This window comes from Trachurus trachurus, assembly GCF_905171665.1.
Source record: "Trachurus trachurus genome assembly, chromosome: 4".
In the NCBI taxonomy this organism is placed as follows: Eukaryota; Metazoa; Chordata; class Actinopteri; order Carangiformes; family Carangidae; genus Trachurus; species Trachurus trachurus.
In genome coordinates, this window is record NC_139898.1 from 28,573,963 (window position 1) to 28,600,235 (window position 26,273).

The following is a 26,273-nucleotide window of genomic DNA, read 5'->3' on the forward strand; positions in this document are numbered from 1 at the left end:
TAAACTCTGATGTGATGAGCGAGAATATAAAGATCATAGAAACCTTTATTTTTAGAACTAGAAATAATTAACTATGTTTGTAGCTTCATTGTAAACAGGAGATATCAATTATGATGTAAATACTATACAAGAAATAAAACCTCATGATAAATAGCACTTTTTATTTCCCTAGCAACAACTGAAGAAAACACTGAACCTCTTGGGCTTCAGTCTCTCCATCCCATCTCATCTCATCCCATCCCATCTCATCTCATCTCATCTCATCTCATCTCATCTCATCTCATCTCATCTCATCTCATCTCATCTCATCTCATGCATCCACGATTCAAACTCCAACCCGTCTGAACCGGTTGGTGGTCGAGTGAAATCTCTGCAGATCATCGCTGGTAAATTAAACCAAATATATTCACAGTCGACTAAACGGACACAAATGTGAGCAGAGCGGCTGAAAAATGACGTTTGCCTGAGTGATCATCAGATGATCAATGCTTCTGGAACGAATCCCCAACCAAACACAACCTGAGTGTGTGTGAGAGGAAATAAGAAATGAGAAATGCAGTACTAGTTAGAAATGCAGCGCAGTTAACTCAGTACCCGAGGATGAAAGACTATGCACATTATGTAATTTAAATGTAATTGAGGATGAACTGCATTTTGTGTTTCATTATATATATATTATATGACGAAGCCAGGCAGTTTTTGTTTCAGAAAATGCAAAATGTGAAACCGGAGTTGTTTTGGGTTGATGATGAGGTAAAGTTGGAATGATTCTTCAGAAAAGAAGTCTTTACTATAGCTACTTTTATAAAAAGTGCCTGGTTGTTACATTGTCCCCCTCTGCTGGCCTGGTCGTAATCTCTCCTGTGCTCTTTTTCCATCCAGGTGTGTGATTGCTGCGGGGCGTATTTAAAGGCAGAGGTTCTGCGCGCTCTCTCTCTCTCTCCTCCCTCTCCGGTCCTGCGCTCAACCCTCGGCCACGCTTCCTCTCGTGGGTCCGGGAGCGTGGTGCTCGCGGCTGGCTGGCAGATCTTTTGATTCGGTTTTGTTTCTGTTACAGGTTTAGGTTCCAGTTCTGTTGGGGGGATAGGGAAGAAGGTCGGTGCCCGGTCTGACGGCCCTGTGTGGGTTGGCTGTGGTGGCCGCCCTTTCCTTTGTTCTTTTTGTTTCAGTTTGCCTGCCAGCCCAGCCGCCTCCGTTGCTCTATTTATTTGATCCATCCTTGTTGTAACAATAAACCTTTTTATGTGCATTTGTAACTCCCGTCTCCACACTTATGTTGCCTCCCGTGAATATACCTAGTGGTCGTTTAGGGTCGTAACATAAATTGGGGGCTCGTCGCTTTGATCTTTCGGGATTGGTTTAGTGAAGTGCTGTGATTGCACTAGGAAGTGTGTGGAGAAGTATCAGCTGTGGCTGTAGGGATGGAGTTTAACTTACGGGAGTTTGTGGCCGATCCGTCATGGGAGGCGGTCTGGCGTTGCACAAAGGATAATTTGTTTTGGATTGCTGACCACTATGGTGTGGAAGTGAACAAACAGGCTAAGAAGGCCGCGCTGTTGCAGGAGGTGAGTGCAGCGCTGATTGGCGGAAGGGTTCTGCCTGCTGTGCAAAGGGCTCCTGGGCAGGCGCATCAGTCTGGTGCCGAGTCGGTGAGACTTAAGGAGCTGGATGTTGAGTTGCAGCGTTTAGCCAGCAGGGAGAGGGAGTTGCAGCTCATGAACGAGCTCGAGATGAGGAAACTCGAGGTTCGTATGAAGGAGTTGGAGGTGGGGTCAATTGTGAGACCAGCAGAGTTTGATGTCGCAAAATACATTCGTTTGGTGCCTCCGTTTAATGAGGATGATGTGGACAAATACTTTGTGCTGTTTGAACGAGTCGCTACAACGTTAAAGTGGCCGAGAAATGTGTGGACATTGATGTTACAGTGCGTCTTGGTGGGGAAAGCGCAGCAGGTGTGCTCGTTGCTTCCCCCGGAGGATAGTGTGGACTTTGACAAAGTGAAAGTGGCGGTGCTTCGGGCTTATGAGCTGGTTCCGGAGGCGTACCGGCAGAGGTTCAGGAGGCTGAGGAAGCAAGGTGGCCAGACTTTCGTTGAGTTTGTCCGGGAAAAAGAAGCCCTGTTTGACCGTTGGTGTTCTTCCAGCGAGGTGACTGAATTCAATGAGTTGAAGCAGTTAGTGCTGATGGAGGATTTTAAAAACTGCCTCCCTGAAGTAGTGGCCACATATTTAAATGAGCACAAAGCTAACGATGTGTTTAAAGCGGCAGTGTTGGTGGAAGAGTATACATTGACTCATAAACCTGTGTTTGTGGATCGTCCCTTTAATAAACCTGTTGGGGGTTTGAACCGTGGGAGTTTTGAGGGCGGTCGGGCCTCAGTGGGGGTCTCGGAAAGTGAGAGGAAACCTGCCTCGTTTAATAGGCCTGCCTTTAAACCTGATAGAGGTGGCCCGTTTGTTAAAGAGGGTGTGAAATGTTTCTACTGTAAAGAAAGGGGGCATATTGTGGCTGATTGCCCCGTGTTGGGAAGAGGAAATGTGAAGCCTGTGTCTTTGGTCAACTCGTTGGAGAAGCCTTTGGACGTGCCGGTGGTGTCTGCTGGCCTCGCTGATTTTGCTCCGTTCATTATGGATGGCTGGGTTTCGTTGTCTGGTGGCGGCCGTGAGGTCCCGGTTAAAATACTGCGTGACACTGCTGCCTCTCAGTCGTTTATTCTGGAGGGAGTGTTGCCGCTGGGTCAGCTGTCAGCGCTGGGCTCAGATGTGCCAGTGGTGGGTTTTGGCATGGAGGACTTAGATGTGCCTTTGCACAGGGTTCATCTAAGTCCTCCATGTGTTGCCGCTGGGTCAGCTGTCAGCGCTGGGCTCAGATGTGCCAGTGGTGGGTTTTGGCATGGAGGACTTAGATGTGCCTTTGCACAGGGTTCATCTCCGGTCAGACCTGCTGTCAGGCGAGGTAACTGTGGGGGTGCGCCCTGCGTTTCCAGTGCAGGGGGTGGCGTTCTTGATGGGGAACGATCTGGCCGGGGGTAAAGTGCTGGTTACCCCGGAGGTGACGCCAGTCCCTGTTAGTCAGTCCCCAGACGAGTTGGCGCGCAAGTTTCCCACTGTGTTTGCTGCCTGTGCTGTCACCCGGTCCAGGTACAAGAGAAGTGAGGAGGAGGTTGATCTGAGTGACAGTTTCCTCTGTGGTAATGATGACCTGCCTCCGTCTGAGGGGGGCACCGAGGCCGGTGTCTCTCCGGAGCTGAAGGACTTGACTTTGTCTCGAGAACAGTTGGGCCGGAGGCAGAAGGCGGACGTGTCACTGTCCTCGCTGTTTGAAGCCGCCGTGGCAGCGGAGTCGGTGGACTCTCTGTCCACGGGTTTCTTTGTGAAGGATGGTGTGTTGATGCGTAAGTTTACGCCGCCGAAAGTGTCTCCGGCCGATGACTGGTGTGTTTCTACTCAGGTTGTTGTGCCCCGCCCGTACCGGTCTGAGATTCTGAGTCTGGCTCATGAGAATCCTCTTTCTGGTCATTTAGGAGTGAGAAAGACCTACGACCGCATTCTGCGTAATTTCTTTTGGCCTGGGTTGAAGGGTGATGTGGCGCGTTTTTGTAAGTCCTGTCATACGTGTCAGGTGGCTGGGAAGCCGAACCAAGTCATTCCGCCGGCTCCCCTGTACCCGATACCTGTGATTTGTGAACCATTTGAAAGAGTGTTGGTGGACTGTGTGGGTCCGCTGCCCCGTACGAAATCCGGCAACAAGTTTCTGCTGACAGTGATGTGTGCGTCAACTCGTTTTCCCGAGGTGTTCCCTCTGCGGAAAATTACTGCTCCTGTGGTTGTGAGAGCGTTGACCAAGTTTTTTTCACTGTTTGGGTTGCCTAAAGTGGTGCAGACGGACCAGGGCTCTAACTTCATGTCTCGTCTGTTCGCGCAGGTCCTGAAGCAGCTCCAGATTAAACACTCGTGTTCCAGTGCGTATCACCCTGAGAGTCAAGGTGCTCTTGAACGCTTTCACCAGACGCTGAAAAGCATGCTGCGCACTTACTGTCTGGATTTTCAGAAAGAGTGGGACGAGGGGGTGCATTTGCAGCTGTTTGCGATCAGGGAGGTGGTGCAGGAGTCCCTGGGGTTTAGTCCGGCTGAGCTGGTGTTTGGTCACGCGGTGCGTGGGCCGTTGAAGCTGTTACGAGAAAAGTGGCTGGATGAGAACACCGAGAAAAATCTGCTTGACTATGTGTGTGACTTTCGGACGAGACTGCGCCGGGCTTGTGAGATTGCCAGGGGGAACTTGGAGTCTGCTCAAGTTAAAATGAAGTGTTGGTTTGATAAAAATGCTAAAAACAGAGTGTTTCGTCCTGGTGACAGGGTCCTGGTGTTGTTGCCGCTTCCTGGATGTAGCCTGCAGGCTCGGTACAGTGGTCCCTACCTGATCAAAGAAAAGGTGGGTGACAGAGATTACATTGTTGCTACTCCAGATCGGCGGCGCAAGCACCGCTTGTGTCACGTTAACATGCTGAAGCTTTATTGTGAGAGAGAAGAGGTGCAGGTACCTGAGACTGACAGGTCTCCCGAGTCGCTGTCCGGTGCTGAAGCTGTGTCGCCGCGCGTCAGCCTGGTGACAGGCGCGACGGGTGGGGAGCTCTCCAGTGCTGAAACTGACAGCTCGCTGTCAGTGGCGTTGACGGAGGGGAAGCTGTCAAACTCTGCGGTGCTGGCAGAGCTGCCTGCCCGGTTGTCTCACCTCACAGAGACGCAGTGTGCTGATGTGGTTGCTTTGATAGGTTCGTATAGTGAGTTGTTCACTGATGTTCCTTCTCAGACTCACCTGATAGCTCACGACATTGATGTGGAGGGTTCCGGTCCTATTAAACAGCATCCGTACCGGGCCAGTCCTGAGAAGCGTGCGCGTCTGAAAAATCAGGTGAGCTATATGTTGCAGCACGGTATTGCTGAGCCTAGTTGTAGTGCGTGGAGCTCTCCGTGTTTGCTTGTTGTTAAGGCAAATGGTGATGATCGGTTCTGCACAGATTTCAGGAAAGTAAACAGTGTGACGAAGCCTGACTGTTACCCGCTTCCACGCATGGAGGATTGCGTTGATCGTGTGGGGGGGGCCCGGTTCGTGACCAAGCTGGACCTGCTGAAGGGGTATTGGCAGGTGCCGCTAACTGAGCGTGCTAAAGAGATCTCTGCCTTTGTGACCCCTGATGACTTTCTCCAATACAGGGTCATGGCGTTTGGGATGCGGAACGCGCCCTCCACGTTCCAGCGCTTGATGAACGTCACTTTGTCTGGTCTGTCGTGTTGTGAAGCGTATCTTGATGATCTGGTTGTGTGCTCGGAGTCGTGGGCTGAACATGTGGAACATTTGGAGAGTGTGTTTTCTCGTCTGAAGGGGGCTGGGTTGACTGTCAACCTGACGAAATGTGAGTTCGCGCAGGCGAAGGTCACATACTTGGGAAAAGTGGTGGGGGGAGGACAGGTCCGTCCTGTCCATGCTAAGGTGGAGAGTATTTTGAACTTTCCGGCTCCAACTAACCGCACTGAGCTGCGCCGTTACCTGGCGATGGTGGGTTATTACCGGGGGTTCTGTAAGAATTTTTCATCTGTTGCCTCTCCCCTAACTGATTTGTTGAGTCCCAAGGTCAGCTTTACGTGGACCGAGGCCTGCCAGACGGCGTTTCAACACACTAAAAGTTTGCTTTCTAATGCTCCTGTCCTTTCAGCACCGCGCTTCGACTGTCCTTTTAAGCTGGCTGTGGATGCCAGTGACACTGGGGTGGGCGGCGTGCTATTGCAGGAGGGTCCTGATGGCGTGGACCATCCCGTGTCGTTTTTTTCGAAGAAGCTGGACTGTCATCAAAAGTGGTATTCAACCATCGAAAAAGAGACCTTGGCTCTCGTGTTGGCGCTCGAGCATTTCGAGGTCTATGTCAGTTCGACGTGCTGGCCACTTACTGTGTTCACGGATCACAATCCGCTTGTTTTTTTGGGTAGGATGCGCAACAAGAATCGCCGCTTAATGTGCTGGAGTTTGCGCCTCCAAGCTTTCAATATCGACATCAAACATGTGCGGGGTCGCGACAATGTGTTGGCCGACGCGTTGTCACGCCAATGATGTTGATCTACTGAACCATGTTAGCTATTGTGTTATTATTATTGCTAATGTTGTGTCTTGGCCCTGGTTCAGTGACTTATGGTGGGGGTGTTACATTGTCCCCCTCTGCTGGCCTGGTCGTAATCTCTCCTGTGCTCTTTTTCCATCCAGGTGTGTGATTGCTGCGGGGCGTATTTAAAGGCAGAGGTTCTGCGCGCTCTCTCTCTCTCTCCTCCCTCTCCGGTCCTGCGCTCAACCCTCGGCCACGCTTCCTCTCGTGGGTCCGGGAGCGTGGTGCTCGCGGCTGGCTGGCAGATCTTTTGATTCGGTTTTGTTTCTGTTACAGGGTTTAGGTTCCAGTTCTGTTGGGGGGATAGGGAAGAAGGTCGGTGCCCGGTCTGACGGCCCTGTGTGGGTTGGCTGTGGTGGCCGCCCTTTCCTTTGTTCTTTTTGTTTCAGTTTGCCTGCCAGCCCAGCCGCCTCCGTTGCTCTATTTATTTGATCCATCCTTGTTGTAACAATAAACCTTTTTATGTGCATTTGTAACTCCCGTCTCCACACTTATGTTGCCTCCCGTGAATATACCTAGTGGTCGTTTAGGGTCGTAACACTGGTCAAAAAGAAAAAGTGAATTATTTATTGTCTAAATATGATGATAATGTGTCTTGTAAGCCCTTATAGGCTGGGCGCCTTAATTGGTGCACGACACGTAAATAAATATAAATTCATTCATTCAATTCATGCAGAATAAAAAAAAAAAGCTCATTTCCATTTTTGGAGGTTACAAAAATCAGTCTTATTCAATTGCAGACCTCTCTCTGGAGCCTTTGATGTATCATCACTAATTCAAATCCACATTTCACAGGAAAAATCTTAAATTATTCACCTTTTCTGACCCGATGCCTAATTTACACTGACAGACACTTCTTTCAGGAGAGCTTATTTAATATTTGGGCCTACAATGAGATAATGTCTTTCAGGGGTTTTTATCATTAAAATGAATGTGAAGCCTTGGAAAGATGATTTTCAGATATTCGTCCTGAAAGCACAAAGGCACTAAAAAAGATAATGAATGTTTAATTAATGAAGATCTTATGCTCAGGATTAGGGTTTAAATTAAGGTGAAGATGAAGTTTGGATGAGGCTCTGTTTGAACTCAGCTTGTATAAGTGCTTTTTCATAGTTCACAGTTGTGTTAATATGACCGAAGTAGCAGCATCTGTCACAAAAACTCACACAACAAAGACACGGCATCACATTGCTTTCCTCTTACCTGTTAGTCTGGTTCAGTTGGTCCATGCAGCTCCACACGGCACCCACGTTTTTGTTGACCTCAGTGACCCCGATGTCTCCGAGGTGACTGGGCTCCTTTCGCCTTAACAAATCATTGACCTAAAGAAGAAAGGAAGAAAGGAAAATTATGTTTAATGGCCTCATATTAAAGAGATAGTTCAACATTTTGGCAAATTCTCCTATTGCCATAATCCCTATAGTCATAGCAGAAGGTTCATTACCTCTAATTATCGGTGCATGTTGTTTTGAGATCAGTGGGGCAGAGACGTGAGCTGCTCAGTGAACACAATGGAGGTGAACGGTACAGGTCCTTTGTCCCTCATCAAACTCATCAAATACACAATCCAACAACTCCAAAACGCTCTGGTGGACAAGTTGTGACCTGCACATTCACCACGCTAGGAAATAATCATGTAACATTACGAGACAAAATTGTTTTCGAGGCAAATGCGTAGCCAGCTACATTCCAGACGCGGCTTCTGGGCGGAGCGATTTCAAAAGCACAAGTAGTTCCTAGTATTTGCTTCATGTGTCGTAATGTTACATAATTGTACATGATTATTTCATAGCGTGGTGAATGTGGAGGTCACAACTTGTCCACCAGAGCGTTTTGGAGTTGTTGGATTGTGTATTTGATGAGGGAAAGGGACATTCTGTACCGTTCACCTCTGAGCAGCTCACATCTCTGCCCTGCAGATCTTAAAACAACATGCATCGATATTTAAAGGTAATGAACCTACTGCTATGGCTATAGGGATTATGGTGAATTTGCCAAAAATGTTGAACTATCCCTTTAAAGTTCAAAGGGATAAATAATAATTATCAGCGTTGTCATGTTCAGGATTTGAGTCTCACAAACCTTGGCTCCGACAGCCTTCCCCAGGTTGATGGCGTTCTTCAGCCTCTGCTGGCCTCCGGAGGATGGAGAGTCCACGGCGCCGGAGCCCAGGTTGGGGTTAGCCGAAGCCGGGGAGCGTCGGGCCGACGGCGGGCCCTGCCTGGAGATCTGGGGACTCTGCTGCTGGGCAACGGAGTTCTCAAACATACTTTGATCAACTGGGGATAAAAGTAAAAGAGAGGGAGAGGAGACAAAGACAGAGAGGTAAACACACAGAAGATGAGGAGGACGTTTCTGTGGTTACAAAGCTGCAGACCCTTTAAGAATTAGACCGAATTGCTGGGATGTTTGCTGCTAGAATGAGATGCAGACTTTCAGTTCTTGAAGGGAAATGAAAGGGATATTTCACTGCAGTGCAACAAAGCTGGATGTTCAACATGTTCAGCTTTTCTAGTACGGCTTTGCCAAATGCACTACTCCTGTTTTATCAGCTGCCATGTCTCTGAAACTAACTCGGCTGGAAACCGCATATTTAGCCACTTTGGGACCGGATTACATAACATACTGAACATATGGAACAATAGCTGGGAGATGCACCGCAATGAAATGTTTCTTGTGTCTCAATTTGCTGTGAACCAAAACTGCCGTCCATGAAGAACTACAAACTAGTCTGAGCCGAATAGTGGAAAGTGTTTGATACTCAAAATACAGTAATCATGCCATGTTCCTTCTGGCACAACTCAGGTTTAGAGGGGACAGGTAGAAAAACATTTCTTCTTGTTCAAGGCCCAGCAGGCAAACAGTGGGCGAGGCGAGGGAGTGCAGCAGCGGGTAGGAACGACAGGAAAAGCAGCCAAATTACAACAGAAAAAAGCAGAAAACAACGAGCGGGAACACACAACAGATGATAAAACAAGGGAAAAATACAGTCTGGGAGTCTGTGAAAAATACAGAGAGGAGATGAGGAAACCGAGAACAGCTGAGAAAGTCAACGAGGATGAATCAAAGGATGAATGAGGGCAGTGAGCAAAATGGAAAAGGCAGGCGGTGAATGAATAAAAGAATTTATGAATGAACTGTGACATTTCCTGTGTTATTCTGCAGATTTATACACTAACACCATCAGAGGAGGATTCAAAGAGGATAAAACAGCCGACATATGGGCTCCACATGGCAGAGCAGTAAGTCACAGGGTAATAAGTAAACCAAAACAGTAAAACAACTCCAACGACACATGCACACAAACAGTAAAAAAGGACCAATGAATCAATGAAAATGAAGCAGGAACAGAGAGACCAGAACTTAAATAAAAGGAGCTCAGATGGTTGTGAATCCACTGAAGACAGATGTTCTTACCTCTTGGAGAGAAACGTCTCTCAGAAGGCATTTAACAAGACATAGAAGAACCAGATTTCAGATTATTTTACGTCTAAAGAAGCAGATTATTGAGCTGTTTTTGCTTTAACACAAAGGGGACGAAGTCAGAGAAGGTAATGGGTTAAAACTGTAAATACTTCTGAAACAGGCCTTGTCAGATGAAGCATCAAAGCAGACAACCTTGAATTCACTTTGCACACGCACTCACACTCGCTTAATGTCCCCAATCATGAGATAGCGATACAGTAGGAGCCAGAAACGGGAGGAAATGTGATCCAATATTATGAATCAGCTCGATACAGAGGACACACACACAGTAGCCTACTGTAAGTTCACGATGGCAGGCAGAGATATGAGAGGAACAGAGGGAGAGAGACACATTTACTTTACAGCAAGTCATCAAATCGCAAATCAATTACCACAGCAGAGTGAAACTGCACCAAGACTCGCTATAAATGTAATTACATAACAGAGATCCGTTAGCCTATGTGTGTGTGTGTGTAGATGTAGATGTAGAAGCTGCATTCAAGGCTGTTCTACGTTGTGTTTGAGTGCATTCAAAATTACTGTGGATAATTATTTTATCGAAATCTGGCCTCTGGTTGTGGTGAATCAATTTGGATAAAGTTAATTGTTTTGGCTTTTTTTTACTTAGTAGCCTAGTCTAACTTCAATTAGGCTAATGAGCATTATAGCACCACAAAAGACTGCACATGTTTTGGGGGTAAAAGATGAAATGTGATGCAGAAATCTATTTACACATAAATACACTGAAGGATAATCAGATTCCACAACAACAACACAAGAAAAAAACTGGAATGAGACATCTGAATGTTTCCCTGCTGCCTTGTTATCTTCTCCTGCCTGAAACAACTTCTTATTAAATAAAAGAGGCCAACTGAACAAGCCTGAGAACAAAATGCCAGAGCAACATAAATGACCCACAACAGAGAAAAAATGTGCGAGAAAAACATGTTGCAGTATTATTGTATACAATGTGTTAGCTGTTAGCTCACTAGATAAACAGCTAATAGCCTAGTTGCCATTGTCGGCAATTCTAAGACTACATATTTTGTAAAAAATTTGTGTGATGAAACATGATATAAAACAAATATTAGGTGCTGTAAAGCAACATAATTACTGTGTTTTTATTTTATTGCAAATTAAATCTCTTAGCCAAGCCTTCCCTGCTGTTAGCCAGCTAGCAACTTTATAGCAAAATGACTCAGCAGCCTAGTTGCCACTGTCGCCACTTCTAAGACCATATATTTTGTGGAAAATGTGTGATGAAACATGATATAAAACAAATATTAGGTGCTGGAAAACAACTTAATTACTGTGTTTTTATTTTATTGCAAATTAAAGCCTAGCTTCCACTGCTGTTAGCCAATTAGCAGCTTTGTTAGCAACATGACTCAGCAGCAGTTTATCGGCACATGTAGCCTATGTTTTGGTCTTTTATGTGCTTTAACCGTCTCCTATAAAGCCTGTGTCCGTTTACCCTTGTCCATTCATAGCTGCGACAGAAAAAGACACATAATTTACATGCATTAAGTCTTTGTTCGATATGCTGCCTGTCTGCCAAGGTCATCCGTGTAGGCTACTGACTGTACATCAAGGTCATCAAGTGATCTCGGGATCGATAGTGTCACATTGCATCGGCTATAAAAACATTCTTATTGATCCCGCCAGACAATGAGGCCACATATTCCTCCCACTTTAACTCCTAATGGAGAAGTAATGGATGGACTTGTAATGTAGTACGCCCTGTGGAGGGCTTCGGTGAAGGGCACTGGAAAGAGAAGCTGTTTGTGCGACCAGACTTACAATGTGCTCTGTGAAAATGTATTTATAAGTCAGCGTTTCATGTTTTTTTCACAGATTTTCTTTCAAAACTATGATGCTGAGGTGAAACCTGCCGTTTTGAAACCAACCCCAAGTGCCTCAGTTTGGGCTCATTTGCACACAGATGTGATTTATCTTCACTGTTTATGAGCATTTCTCGGTCAAACTGTCCCAGTGTCAGCTCTGAACCTCTTTGCCCTCGGGGGCTCCTCTACTCTCTACACAAAGACATTTTGTTAAAGCAGATATCAGCTTCACGGCCGTTTCGGCTAATGCTGCGTTCAAGGCAGGCTTTTGAAACCGTAAGTTACAGCTTCAAGTCACAACTACGACTTGGTAGCGTTCCAGGTAACCCGTAGCTCGTGTTTTTACCATCCTGTTGTCTGTGAAAGTTCCCTATAACGGCCACTCGTAACTTCCGACCCGTGAACTCGTACCAGATCGAACTGGTATGACTTCACAGGAAGGAAAAACACAAAGTACGAGTTTCTTTGAACGCACCATGAGTTAGCAGCCCCCGCCCTTGTCAGGCATCAATTGGTCCTCGTGCTACGTCACCACATTCACGCGCATCCCTTGGCTGCACACACAGCCCTTCATGCCGTTCTCTCTCCTCATTGGATAACACTTGTATCCCACAAGGAAAATTTTCTCCTCGGGTTACAGCAGAGCAGAGTGACGGAGAGACTCGTGTTTAGGCTGAAATACTTCATGTAAGTGATTGCTGACGGAAAATAGGACTATTTAGGACTTATATTAACAAAAACATTCCACTGATATCTGCTTTAAAGGTTGGTGGATAAAGTACACGGTGACGGTGAGAAAAGCAATTGTTGTCCACCGAGACAGAGGTCAATCTGTCCTGACTGAGGAGAGTTACAGTGAAACGAGTCGAGGCCAGAAACAAAACACGTGAGAGAGGCTGGAGCTAAAACTCAGTATCAGATATGACTTTACTGTTTTTATAGCAACAAAACAACAAAATGGATGTGTCAGGTTTTTCTGATTGCCTTCTAAAACAAGACGTCTCCTCCATTACCTAACTACAAATCTTCTTCCTGTGCATGTTCAGAAAGCAACTCATCACCCCGAAGCAATACAAACTTTGTTATTTATTTCATTTCAAGTTAAATTAATTCCAAAAAGCTCAATTTCTTCTTGGTGCGTTGCATGCTTCTGTCTGGATGTTAAGATTGCTGCTGAGTGTAAGAACTGTGGTGCATTCGGGAGCTGTTGCAAAATCCGTCTGCACATTATCAGCCGTGGTCACTGCCAAGTCGAGGTGCGGTGTGTGTGTGTGTGTGTGTGTGTGTGTGTGTGTGTGTTTATGGCACAAGGCCAGGGTGCGTTGTAAGATAAGTTGTCATCATCATGCAGGAGAGTGTCGAGAAATTTGTTACAGAAAAACAATGTGTGGGAGCGTGAACGTGAGACGTGGGCGGTGACAGCGACCTGCAGAAGACGTGCTGTCGTAACAGAAAAACAAGGTCACGTTTGACGTTTTGTGTGTGTGTGTGATGTAACGCTAACGACTATATTTAGTGGCTAATAAATAACAGAGTGATTTATTTGAAGACAGATTCTTCTTCTCTAAGGAGTTCGAACTGGAGCCGAGGCCACAAACGATCCGTCTCTATACTGTATCTGACAGGTGCGTGGCTCTTCCCTCCATCATTACACCAGGTGAAGACCCTCCTCTGTCTCTCTCAGCGGGTCGAATCATAAATAAACGCCGCTGCCGACGCTCTCTGGAGGTTTCAATACCCTCAAATTGAAAGATCTAACGTTAGTGAGAGTTGTTTCCTCCCGACAGGATGCTCGTTCTCCGCTGTTTAAGAGACGCTTTCTTCAATTTGTCACCTCCTGAGCTGAGATTTCCCACGAGCGTCTGTAGCTCACAAGAAACCAATTCAGTTTAGGCCCAAACACTAAATCTATGTCCTTCCAATTAGCGGAGATGGGACAGCCCTCTGCGCTGTGAGTTCTGCCCACTGAGGCGTCACAGGCTGAGAAGTAATTGTTAAATAAGAACAAGAGAGTCGAACTTCGTCAGAGCTCGTGTTTCTGTGAAGACTGGAGCTGTGCGTGTTTCACATTCACTCTCAGACTAAGTCATTATTGTGAATGAAATAAACGTTAAACCCTCAGACAGCACTGTGACCCAGATTCATACTGTACACTGACAGATACAAGTAAAAAGGCAAAACTATAGACTCTGCTACAACAGCTCCACTGGCAGCTCTGAATGTGGAAATAAAATCATGTCAAATATAGAAATGAAAAAACTGAATACAGTATTTTAAAGTTTGATTTGGCTGATGTTGAGGAGGAGTCTGTACGCAGTGTTTGATGTATCGGCAGCTCGTGTTTCTGAATGTCTACTCTTTGTTCATGGCTGAAGCAGAAGAAACTCCCTTCACTTCACTTCACTTCACTTGGAGCACAAGATGTATTGATTAGATATTGGTAGCAAACATCAAAAAGGTCAAGGTCACTACTGTATGACCTCACAAAAACATATTTCTTGCCTCCTGAATGAGATTTCTCAAGAGCACCTGAATGGGATTTATTTATATTTTGCATAAATGTTCATTTAGACTCAGAGATGAACTGCAGCGATGAAAAGCCAGACGATATTTTCAAGAAACAGTGACCATGAAAGTGGGTTTCTGTTTCCATAGAGTGAAGATAAAAGCTTTTACATGTAATCCAAGTTTAATGTGAGATTTCAAGCAGTCTGTCTGAAATACCATGTCAAACCACGTTGTGTACACACTTTTTTGCAAACATTTTCACTGCAAACATTACTCATTTTGCAAGTTTGCATGTTCAAATTGCACACTGAGCAGGTTAAACTCAAGGTCAGGGTCAGGGTGACCTCTTGTTCTGGTTATGTAATAGATTCAGGGTCACAGTGACCTTTGGCCTTTTACCAGCACAGTCAAGTGAGTTCAACCTCGAGTTCAACCCTTGACTGTTTGAACCAAATTTAAAGAAGTTCCCGACAAACGAGATGAAAACATTAAGCCTCCGGCCAAAACCATCGCCAGCTCAGAGGCAAAGAAACACTAGAAGAAGCTTTAATCAAAGTGAACATAAAAGCTGAAGAGACGTTCACAGACTGTTTGTTTCTTACAGCAGGACTGAGCACCAGTGGCAGATTAGTGGGCGAGTGTGGTTTATATTGTCTTTTAATTACAAAACAAGCCTGAAGGAATCCATCTGTAATAATTATCGTTCATTAACAGTGAAATGAGGATTTCCTCTCTTTCTTTCTCCAGGAGCTGCTGTGGATTAACGGCATTAGTCGAACAACAGCCAGATTAGAAACGGAAACAGATCGAGAGTTGGGACGGCTATTTCCAGGGTGTAATTCAACGTGTAATCCCCCTCCTACGCCCCCCTGTGATTTGCTGCTAAATTAAAAATTCCAGCACATGTAATCAGACATTTCTCAAGCGTGTGGAATAAACTGGATTCAGAGCAGGAAGCGAAACAGACACAGTTTATTGCGCACAACAAGACGACACGGTCAAGGAAACCCTGAGCAGAGTGCTGTGACTCCCACTCCTGCAGCAGCAGCAGCAGCAGCAGCAGCAGTGGGCAGCGCCGCTGAATCGACTGAGGCCATAACGCAATCTCCTGCAACACTAACAAAAATTGGAAAATCTACCTCAACCCCAAAGGAAAATTCATGTTAATCTCACAGAGTAATTATAGTTTCATTTAGCACAGTGCGTTTGAACAAGTGACGTCTCAGGAGAACGAGAGTCCAGACAAACTCCAGTGACAGGAAATAAAAGGAGGAAAGGAGAGAAAGAGAGAGAATTTCAAAAGACTTTTAGAGTAAGAGATAAAAACAATAACATGGAGGAGTTTGTGGTTGATTTACAACAGGTTTGATTTCACACATGTGAAAACTATCATGTGTCTGAGTGAGCGGATGTTACGACCGCCACATTAACAACAAAGACGAAGCTACGTTTTAATAACAGATCAATCAATGATTTTTGAATGATCAGTCATTTATTATGTAAAAATATTACTGAAGACCATCTCTCCTTTTTTTTTAAATTTCACATCAAAGCTAACAAACTCTTGTTTTTTTGGGGGACATTTTGAAAACTAATAGATTACTTTCTTGATCCATCTAAAGTGAATGTGGTCATGTGACTCCCTCAGTAATATTTTATACCCTTTAGTTGTTTAGCTTACAGTTTCTTTTGATTGAAATATTACTTCTCCTTCTCATAATGATGCTGCTGCTATTCGCCTGAGTTAAAGGGGAACTATGCAAGTCTGGTCGCTCATCTGCTTGTTTTGCTAACCCTCCTCTCGGCCATGTGCATTTGTTTACAATGAAGCCTGTGAGAAATCAATCAATAGAGCGGTACATGATGTTATACGATGTTACGATGTGTATATTTGTGTAGTCTTATCTGTCATAAACAAGAGATTACAGGTTGCGGGGCATGTTTGTGTCGCGGCGCCGCAGAGACACCGGGTTGGAGGCTCTTACAAGGTTGGTTTTCAGCCAAGAGACGCTAGGTGGAAGACAGAGAGCCTCCATTCTCCCTGGAACAAGTTACAAGTCATTTATTTAACCATCAAAATTACTCTGAAGCTGTTTAATTAAGGTAAAAATGTAGCATAGTTAAGGTAAAAATCCTGCATAGTTCCTCTTTAACAGCACAGCTAGCAGGTGAGCTAACACCTGGGCTTTACTGTGTCTTATCCACTTCAAAACAAACACACACAGTCGCATCTTGTCTGTCTATGGCACCATGATGAATCACACAGTGGTGTAGCAGTCACATATGCACTCAATCAGATGTTGACACACTGTGGATCAACACCTCACCCCTCCCTCCTCCTCCTCCTCCTCCTCCTCCTCCTCCTCCTCCTCCTCCTCCTCCTCCTCTGTGACAACATTTGGTTTTACTCCAGCATGTTTTCCACCACAGGCTCGTTTGTCACGCTCATCCTCTGTTGTAAAAAGGGAATAATTATGAATCATGATGTAATTATGATTAGAATATTTAATTTTTCACGTGGAACTGGTAATTGGTGAAATCAGCTCCCGCCGCCCTCCCAGGCAGCGTGTGTGTGTCCGTGTGTGTGTGTGTGTGTGTGTGTGTGTGTGTGTGTGACTGAGCATCGCCTCTGCCAGACAACCAGCGTGAGGTTGTAATTAGCTTTGCTCGCTTTGCCATCACTGATCAAAGTGCCAAACTCTCCGCTTTGTTCTTAGCTGAGGGTAACCCACTTCTGTCACAGAGCATGAACACACACATACTTAGACACACACACACGCACACACACACTCTTCTCTTAGCAGCATATAGATAAGTCTCTCTCTCATTTTAAAGACTTAATTTAATCTCACTTTGACGTGGATTTAAGTTTTGACTGGAAAAAGTTTCTGTATCTCTACACAGAAGTTTGAAAATTGTTTATTCTTAATCCCTAATGTAAAATAAAAAAGTTGATTATTTCACATATTTACAATGCAAGTCAAGTGGACCATGACTTAAGTTTCAAAACTGATGTTTCCAAGGCCAAAAATCAAATGTTTTATCTTGAATCTTTGATCTAAGGTCAAATCAAACTCAAATGACTTATAAACGATGAGAAACAAGAGGAATCAAAGGTCATTGTCTTGGTGCAGGTGTTTCTGTCTCTGTCTTTTCTGCCAGCACTGACTTAACATTTAAAGGACACATTAAGAAACTAAAACTACAATTATTCCTCGGGTGCACTGAATCCTAACGGAGAAGTTTGCGTGTACAGTAAGAGAAACAGCCACGTAACATCTGCACACATCTGTCTATGTGAGGCACAGAAAAACGCCTCAGGGCTTCAGAGTTGTGTTAGGACAGAAGATCCTGCTTCTGATCTGCCAAAGTGATAATTTATCATCATAATACAGAGTATTTGAGCTATGAATGGTGTTTCACAATTTAATCATCGTGATAATAAATCAAATTTAGCAGTTTTGTGTTTATCTACTAATATTTCACAGTTAAAAACATTGACTTTTGACCACCTTGCAACATCAGTACAGTACCTGGCCGCCGCTCTGCACACCGCGACACAAACGCAATCCGTAACGCGTAATCTTTTGTTTTAGACGGTGAAGACTACACAAACACACACGCCTTAACATCGTATATGTTATGTAACGTTATCCACCACTCCATTTATTGATTTTTCGCCGGCTTTGTTGTAAACAAATGCACATGGGCGAGAGGAGCGTTAGCAAAACAGCGGAAAAGCGAGCGGACTTGCACAGTTCCCCTTTAAGGTTTGTGCCAAATCTAAGAACAGTCCCTCGAGGCGTTCGTGAGAATCAAACAAACACGAAAACAAAACCTAGAGCAGCGGCAGCTCGGGGGCGAAGCTGCATGACTGTGAGAGACGGGTGAGGGGATGAGTGACCTGAAACACACTCGCTCCAACACACAAACACACTAATCCTCAGGCCAGACCGGGTCATTATCACTGATGTATTAAATTAGAGCTCCACACTTGGCTGTGTGCTTCTTGGTGTGTGTGAGAGAGAGTGACACACACACAGAGAAAAGGTAGCGCCACTCATCAATCTTTAACCTGGGTTCATTAAAGCATGAATGATTAAAGTGGGTGGGCTGTGGTGGGGGTCTATCTGAGGCTGACGAGGGAGTTTCTCACTTATCTGACGGTCACATCGTCTCTTTTCCTCTGCTTCAGCCCTTTTCTACTGGATTTTTACTGACAAACTGTAAAACTGCTTAAATTCATTACCACTTTGCAAACATTCAAGCATTTTATCCTAATCTCCATGTTTTAATCCTTAAAGATTTGAACTAAACCAAACTGCACAGATATCAGAACAGGAATAACAACTCTCATATTTCATTTTACACGACTTTGTTTTGTCATGCAGCTAAACCAGTGTTCAAGTTCAGGTTGTAAAGATGTGCAGCTTTTCTCTCTTTAAGACTGATTAAATAGTTTTGGGTTCCACTCCCGTATTTGCAGCTGTAATCGAGTCAGTCCAGTTCAGTTCAGGCAACTAAAACTCTAGTTTAATTGGGGGATGATCATAGTTTTGATAATTGGACGGAGGAGAGATGGAGACCAGAGTGGGGATGAGTCACTCTTCTTTACTCCTCGAGATGTTTTGCTGCAATAACAAAGACCGTTCACCTTCAGGGGACAGACATCATTAGTTTCTTCCACTTCAACATGCTACTCCTGCATTAGTTTGTGTTTTTCTTTCAGTAAAAACTCGTTTCAACAGAAATAAAAAAAGAGAATTAAATAAACCTTGAATAAAAACATCAATTTTTGATCTATTTATTTGCCGTTTCTTGTATCATCTTCAATTTAAGGTTGTTTAAGGTTTTTGCTCTCATCTAATTATCCATGTTTTCTCTCGGTGAAGCATCAGAGGGAGCAGGAAGCCCTGATGACTGAGGCTCCGTACACTCAGCTGACCTCTCTTCCTCCTCTCGTTTTCAGAGCTGACCTTCTCCCTCCTCCTCTCAAACACATCCTCGCTGATTGTGAACACAGCATGGGCAGCAAACTCAGTCAGCATCTGTCTCAGAGCGGTGACGGAGCATCCCGGTCTGACCCGAGCCTCGGGGGGAAAACACAGGCCCCATTAACAAAGCCGACCTGTCTTCCTCCTCCTTTCTCCTCTTTCTCCTCTTTCTCTTCCTCTCCTCTACCTGATGTAACCTCTTCACATAATCTGTCCCCGCCTCTCCCTGTCTGTTTTATTGGCAGGTCCTGTCAGACCATATTAATACTAATGAGACTCAGGAACGAGCCTCTGACGGTGCAGAGCTGAAACTCCCATCATTAACCCTCACGCTCATCATAAACTTTAAAAAAAGAAAATCTGCACCGCTGCAGAATTTAAATCATAATCCTGCAACTAGAATCCACAACAGATTTCTGTAATTAACCGGGTCACGTACGGCACCGGTGTCTGTTTCCTCATCCGACTGAAACACCTGCAGGTTAAACTGGCTCTTAGCTGATCCACATGCAGCGTTTATCCTGCTGACTTGAAAAGAAATACACCTCTTTATCCTGTCACGACCTTATGAACCCGTCAGACTCTCCAGTTGCTCTGCTGCTTTAAATAAAAACGAGACTCAACCACCAAGTTTTAGTCATAAAACTCTTAGAGAGCAGCCTGAATTATTTCCTCATTCCACACTACCAGTGCTCTTCTACTTGACCGAAGTGTCTGTCGATGACACACACCATTTCATTTCACACACTCTCACTCTCTCGCTCTCTTCCCTCTGGGTTGACAAATGGATGACAGGTCGGTGACACTGGTCAGATAAGGACAGAGCAGAAATGTGGGAAAGTAAAAAGTCAAAACACAGCAGCACAGTGGATTTGTGCTGAAAAGTTTTACATTTGCCCATTGAGGAGAGTTTTCTACCAGGTCAGCAGGACGGAGCCGAGACAAATGTTCCTCCGACTATTCAAACACCGTCCTACAGTATGGACTCATTGTCACAAGTGAGGAAACTCTAAAACATGCAGACAGGACGTATTCATCACAGAGAGAGAGAGAGAGAGAGTCGCTCTGCATTGTCTTACTGTAGATTAGTGTGTTTGCATGCAAACGAGCTTATTAGCACCAGAGACAAAGTAGAGCTGAGGCTGATGGGAATAGTAGATTACTTAGCCACAAAATACATAATGTAAAGTTTAATTAAAACCTGATGCTGGTGATCTAACATTCATGTAACAATCAAAAATAACTGTCATGGCAAATTTCATGAGGATCCCTTCAATAGTTAATGAGACAAGTCATTTAAAGGGGAACTATGTGAGATTTGCACTTTAATTAAACAGCTTTGGAGTAATTGTATCATGTTAAAGAGGAAGGATTTTTAGCTTAACTATGCTACATTTTTACCTTAATTAAACAGCTTCAGAGTAATTGTGATGGTTAAATCAATGACTTGTAACTTGTTCCAGGGAGAATGGAGGCTCTCTGTCTTCCACCTAGCGTCTCTTGGCTGAAAACCAACCTTGTAAGATCAGAGCCGCCGACCCGGTGTCCCAGCTCTCGTCTTTGCGGCACCGCAACACAAACGCGCCCCGTAACCCGTAATCTCTTGTTTATGACAGATAAGACTACACAAATATACAAATCGTAACCTGTACATGATAAATAACGTTATCTACCGCTCTACTGATTGATTTCTTGCCGGCTTCGTTGTAAACAAATGCACATGGCCGAGAGGAGGGTTAGCAAAACAGAGGGAAAGTGACCGGACTGACGTAGTTCTTCTTTAAATGACTTGTCTCACTGAAAACCAAAAAGTGAGTTTTTACAAGAGTGAAAATATGCACCGGGAAACTGTAGAGGGAGCTACGTAGAGGAAAAAAGCGACCAAAACAGCTAAAAAAGCAACCAGACTTGCATAGTTCCCCTTTAAAACCACACATGGTGTCACAAAATTAATTATGGGTTCAATAAAGTCATTAGAATTGATCCTCTATAGATACCTGCACTGAATTTGATGGTAAACCAAACAGTAGCTGTTGACCAGTGTGAACTAATGAGCTCGAGCTGCCGACTGACCAAAACCTGGAGCAACGGCTTCGCTAGGAGAAAAACCAAAATGAAGAATGAAATATTTCATATTTGTGAGTCGGACTTTTCTGCAGTGTTTGCGTTTTCCTGACCTGCACTGTGACATCCTGTCTACACGCACTCTTCCACAGCAGCGAGCGAGGCAGCTATAATCAGAACAACGTCGGTGCAACAGCGTCAGACAACAGCAGATGCCAGATTTTTTGACGTTCGTTTCAGATTCACTGTGTTCCGCTGTCTCTCCAAAATAATGACGTACGGGAAGAAACTCGCCCATAAAAAGACGCCGAGATACAACAACCGGGTTTCTCTTCCTCGCTGCAAACCACCACCCTGCAGAGCACACACACACACACACACACACACATACACAGCATGTTTTGTCCTAATTAAAGGGGGAACATGTTTCTGCGCTGGGAAGAGCTCACTCCTCCTGTCAACACTGTCTTGCAGTAATATCATGTTTACACTCTCCTCCGTCCACATGCACGATGCTGAAAGAAAACCACGGCCACACTGGAGGGAGTTCACTCCAACTTACTGGCACTTGTTCCATAAGCATTCTGGGAAATTACTGACCAGATAGGACGCAGCCAAGTGCCGTATATCATGTAAATAAAGTTGAAACACGCAGCTCTACGTAGCTCTGTGGTGGTGGTGTTGAGGAGAGCAGGTTGTTGTTTCTTCCAGACATGTTTGGGTGAACCTCAGTCTCCTCAGTATCAAAGTCATAAAGATCAATAATTCATTCAGCCATTTGCCACATCACTGCCTGTCTGTCTGTCTGACCAGCAGCGAGGGAAACGAGGCTGTAGCACAACAACGTATCTGTCATTCCTGACGTCGACTCTCTCTCTCTCTGATTCTCTTTGTGTCTGTCTGTCTCTGTGCTCTTTCTCTCTCTCTCTCTCTCGGCCTTGGGCTTCCAGCCTTGTGAGGATATCAGTGAGAAGTGAAATCATGTTGCCAGCCCCGGCTTTTCAAAGGAATGAATTAAAGATTTTTAGGATAAGAAGTTGGATTTGGGATGGAATCTGAAATACGTCTACGATGAAGTTTCAGTTAAAGAGGAACTATACAAGATTTTACCTTCATTATTTATTTATTTATCTTTATTTAACCAAGAAGTCCCATTGAGATCAGGAATCTCTTTTACAAAGGAGACCTGACCAAAAATCAGCACAAACAAGATATACAATAAGCAATAAAACAAAATGTCAGCCACTCAGACACAGTGGCCAGTCCAAAAGAACAATGACATCCCTCCTTCTCCCTCACTGCATTCTTTATGATAAACTTAAAATCATTAATAGATATAAATGCTTTTAGTTTAAAGAGACCCCGAGGAGTTTGCTTTTGGTTATAAAAGTCTCATATTAATGTGGATGAATCTATGTTACAGTACACACACTTGTTAATGGGTCCATTTTCGATAAATATATAGTTTTGTCTTTATCGTTATTTTGATATTATTATTTAGTGGTCGACTCGCCCAGCATTTCCTAGTTTCGGTTTCCCGGATGCTGCCCAGTGGGTCATGGGAATGAAGCCGCCGGATCGCTAGTTGGCATCGTTTATGGTCGAAACTACGATGGTATCTGATCGTCTTCGAACCTCCAACTTTCATTCTTGATTAATGAAGCATTCTTGGCAAGTGTTTTCGCTTTCGTCCGTCTTGTGCCGGTCCAAGAATTTCATCGTGCACGTAAGGACTCATGGGAAATGTAGTGTGAAAACACTTTGCTTTCTGAAACTCCTCGTAGTCCCTTTAATTACCTCACTATTTGTCTCTCTAAGAACCTTTTAAAAAATCAAACAGCTTTGTGATAGTTAAATGACTTGTTTCAGGGAGAAATGGAGGCTCTCTGCCTTCCACCCAGCATCTCCTGGCCTGAAAACCAACCTCGCAAGATCTCCGACCCGGTGTCCCAGATCTCATCTAGCAAGACATAATCTCTTGTTAACTTTACCTGCCTTAGACATCGCTTCATGGATTGCCTTCTCACTGGCTTGGTTGAAAACAAATGCACATGGCACGACAAAAAATTGCATTTCAAAACTGTGACCGAAACGGAGAAAAAGCGACCAGATTTGCGTAGTTCCCCTTTAAATGTTATGTAAAGGATTATCTCTTAAGTTTGCTTCGCCACCTGAACATCACACCTACAGTTTATGCGATGAACAGTAGTGAATAGCTCCTGATGAGCTGTACACAGCGAGATCCCTCCACATGCTGCAGCATTAAAATTCCCCTTCAGTGGGAAACAAAGGGTCTAAACAAACAAAAACAAACATCAGACGCGTTCACAAAAACATGCAGTCGGTCGGTGTGTGTGTGTGTGTGTGTGTGTGTCTGTGCCCACACGCTGCAGCAATGAGGCGAGTTGAGACAAACGCTGTTGTCTTTATGCGTTCAACACAATTTGTTAATCTGAGTTTTTCTCCTTAACGAGACGACGCGAACACAGCGGGGATTCTTCATCTCTAAATGTGTCTATTTCAAGTCTTAATATGACACATCAAACACTGTAAAAAAAAAAAAAAAAAAAAAAAAAAGTTTAAAAATTACTGACTGAAAGCTTCACACTATCAAAAGGTGTCTCTTGTCTTTCCCCCTCAGCTGCGTCGGGCCTCAGCGGGAGCCGCTCGCTTTGAGCTCGACGCTGACTTTCACCTCTGGTTTAAATTCAGCGTGTGTGTGTGTGTGTTACATTTGTCAGCTTTCTTTTGTGAGCCAGTATCTGAGAAGAGACACAAAGGAAGGAAGTTATAAGGGGGAAGAAACGGGACAAGACAGATGTGGCTTGACGGACAGATGTGACGGAGACAGCAGCGACTACACTGATTCCTGATCAGTTTTGCTCTTTTTTTCTCCCTTTTTAAATTTTTTTTAGTTCTTTTCACATCTGGAGCCTCCACATGTTCCAGATTACGGGGCCACGCCAAGCTGCTGCCTCTAGCTCTGCATCAACGGGAACATCAAAGCAGATTGCCACCGCATCCAGATGTTGGCGCGCTAGCAGCAGCAACAGCAGCAGCAGCAGCAGCAGCAACATCGAGTTGCTGACATCGAGTCAGAACATGAACACGGCTTTGCCTCCAAAATGTCTATGGTGGTGGATTTTTTTGTGCGACAGCCTGGTGAAGAAAAACGCCTCCACATGGACGGCTAATCTGACTCCGCAGCCGCCGCCAAGAGGCTGTGGAAGGTCGCCAGTTCAAATCCAAGCGACCCGGCGGGAAAATACAACCATGACACTGAGTGAATCTAAAGCTGTGGAGAGAAGCAGCACCCAGTCACAAACTCTGGTCTGCTACTACGATCCCAGTTATTTGTAATTAATCTATTAATTACAAATAATTATTAGATTATTCATAATTAGATTAGATTAGAAATAATTATTAGATTATTATCCCAACATCTTGGGAGTTCAGAGTAATTTACAATCAATCCAGACAATCACTTTTGAGAAGTTGCAACCAGAACCAGCTCGTTTGGCATCATTGATGAATCTATTAAAGGGATAGTTCAACATTTTTGGCAAAAGGTCTTAGGAGTAGGTTCGTTACCTTTAATTGTTGGTGCAAGCTATTTTTAGAACGGCGGAGCAGAGCCACGAGCTGCTCAGAGCTATGCTACGGAGGCTAATGGGATTTCTTGGTTTCCCTCATCTAACTCATCAAATACATAATCCAACAACTCCAAAACGCTCTGGTGGACAAGTTGTGACCTGCACATTCACCACGCTATGAGATAATAACAGAACGTTACCAGACAGAGTTGTTTTAGAGGTAAATGCAGAGACTGCTTGCTGAAAAACTGTCCCTGAAGGCAATGCGCATCAGCGTTTTTGCATGAATTTACATAGAAAACAACTCCGTCTCGTAACTTTCCGTTATTATCTCATAGCGTGGTGAATGTGCAGGTCACAACTTGTCCACCAGAGCGTTTTGGAGTTGTTGAATTGTGTATTTGATGAGTTTGATGAGGGAAACCAAGAAATCCCATTAGCCTCCGTAGCGTAGCTCTGACCAGCTCGCGGCTCTGCTCCACCGCTCTAAAAATAGCTTGCACCGACAATTAAAGGTAACGAACCTACTGCTATGATTATAAGGATTATGGCAATGGGCCAATTTGCCAAAAATGTTGAACTATCCCTTCAATTGTGTCTGGACTAAAAAAGAGCAGCAAAAAGCTCATGAATTAAAGATAATAATAATAACGCACAAGGACAAAACGAGTACACAGATTTAACCCAGCAGCAGCAGGGGTTAGTCTATAAAGAGCAGATAAGTTTGTTATAATCTTAGTGTGAATCTTGTCTGTCTGGCAGAGTCCGTCTTGGCTCTCTGATCATTAACGTTGAGGTCAGGAGGATTAATTGCTCGGCTTTTAAAGTTCTTTATTCCCTCTGCTCTTCTGGTGCAGACACGGTCATTAATTTCGGCACAGTGATGGCTCTGCTGCGAGTGTTTGTTTATACGTGACCCACTAACTCACACGTCTCTGTCAGCGCCGCTCGCACATTAACAAAACACCCTCAGCCTCGGCTACTCACAAGCACAGGGGGCACTTAGTAAATGCTCTGCAGCTCTTTGCCTCTTTGTGTGCGTGAGTGGTGTTTACACAAAGTCAATGAACGTATGTGTGTATGTGTGTGTATGTTTGAGAGTATCTGGAGCTGAAACACATTTATTATGTTCAGGGTTTTATTTATTTTATTTTTTATTTTTTGATGCACCCACATATTTTTTTTTATCTTCTGTCTGATGTTGTTCAGCTCTCACAGTCTGTTCCTGAAGAAACTCGCTGTTATTTGATCTGTTGGATTAAAAAATAAAACGTGTGCTCCAAACACTGACTAGTGACACCGACAGGAAAACCTAAAATAACCTTAGGTATACGTATAGTGTATTATATTTACAATATACTGTAACCTAACCTAACAAATGAAATGAGCACCTGCACGTTAAAGCGATACAGTGGTGGCCAAAATTATTAAAACAGCTGACAGATCTGAAGATACCTGACCTTTATTTGCCTCCAAAACATGATTTCATTTCATAATGTTCCTGAAATATGCAGATGGTTGCTATGAGCACGAGACAACATGCACTTCTTTCCACTTTCTTTCAGAAAAGTGGAAAGAAATGGTAGAAAATCCACATTAAGGAGGTTATTTTCCTTCATTTTGTCTCTTTCGTCAGTAGATTTCTCCTAAA

At 44.4% G+C, this 26,273-nt stretch overlaps 2 protein-coding genes across 3 annotated transcripts in view; both read right to left on the minus strand.

The window, feature by feature from the left end:
* Nucleotides 1-26,273, minus strand: part of LOC310985199 (tetratricopeptide repeat protein 14-like) — a 408,748-nt gene that overhangs the window by 94,078 nt on the left and 288,397 nt on the right. The window lies entirely within an intron of this gene.
* Nucleotides 1-26,273, minus strand: part of LOC310984902 (carboxyl-terminal PDZ ligand of neuronal nitric oxide synthase protein-like) — a 221,330-nt gene that overhangs the window by 4,542 nt on the left and 190,515 nt on the right. For both annotated transcript variants that reach the window (XM_083970275.1, XM_083970276.1), the window contains 2 exons: nt 8,237-8,433; nt 7,358-7,476 (listed from right to left, as the gene is read on the minus strand). In XM_083970275.1, coding sequence (XP_083826401.1) covers nt 7,358-7,476; nt 8,237-8,433 — 316 coding nt within the window. The remainder of the gene's footprint in view (nt 1-7,357; nt 7,477-8,236; nt 8,434-26,273) is intronic.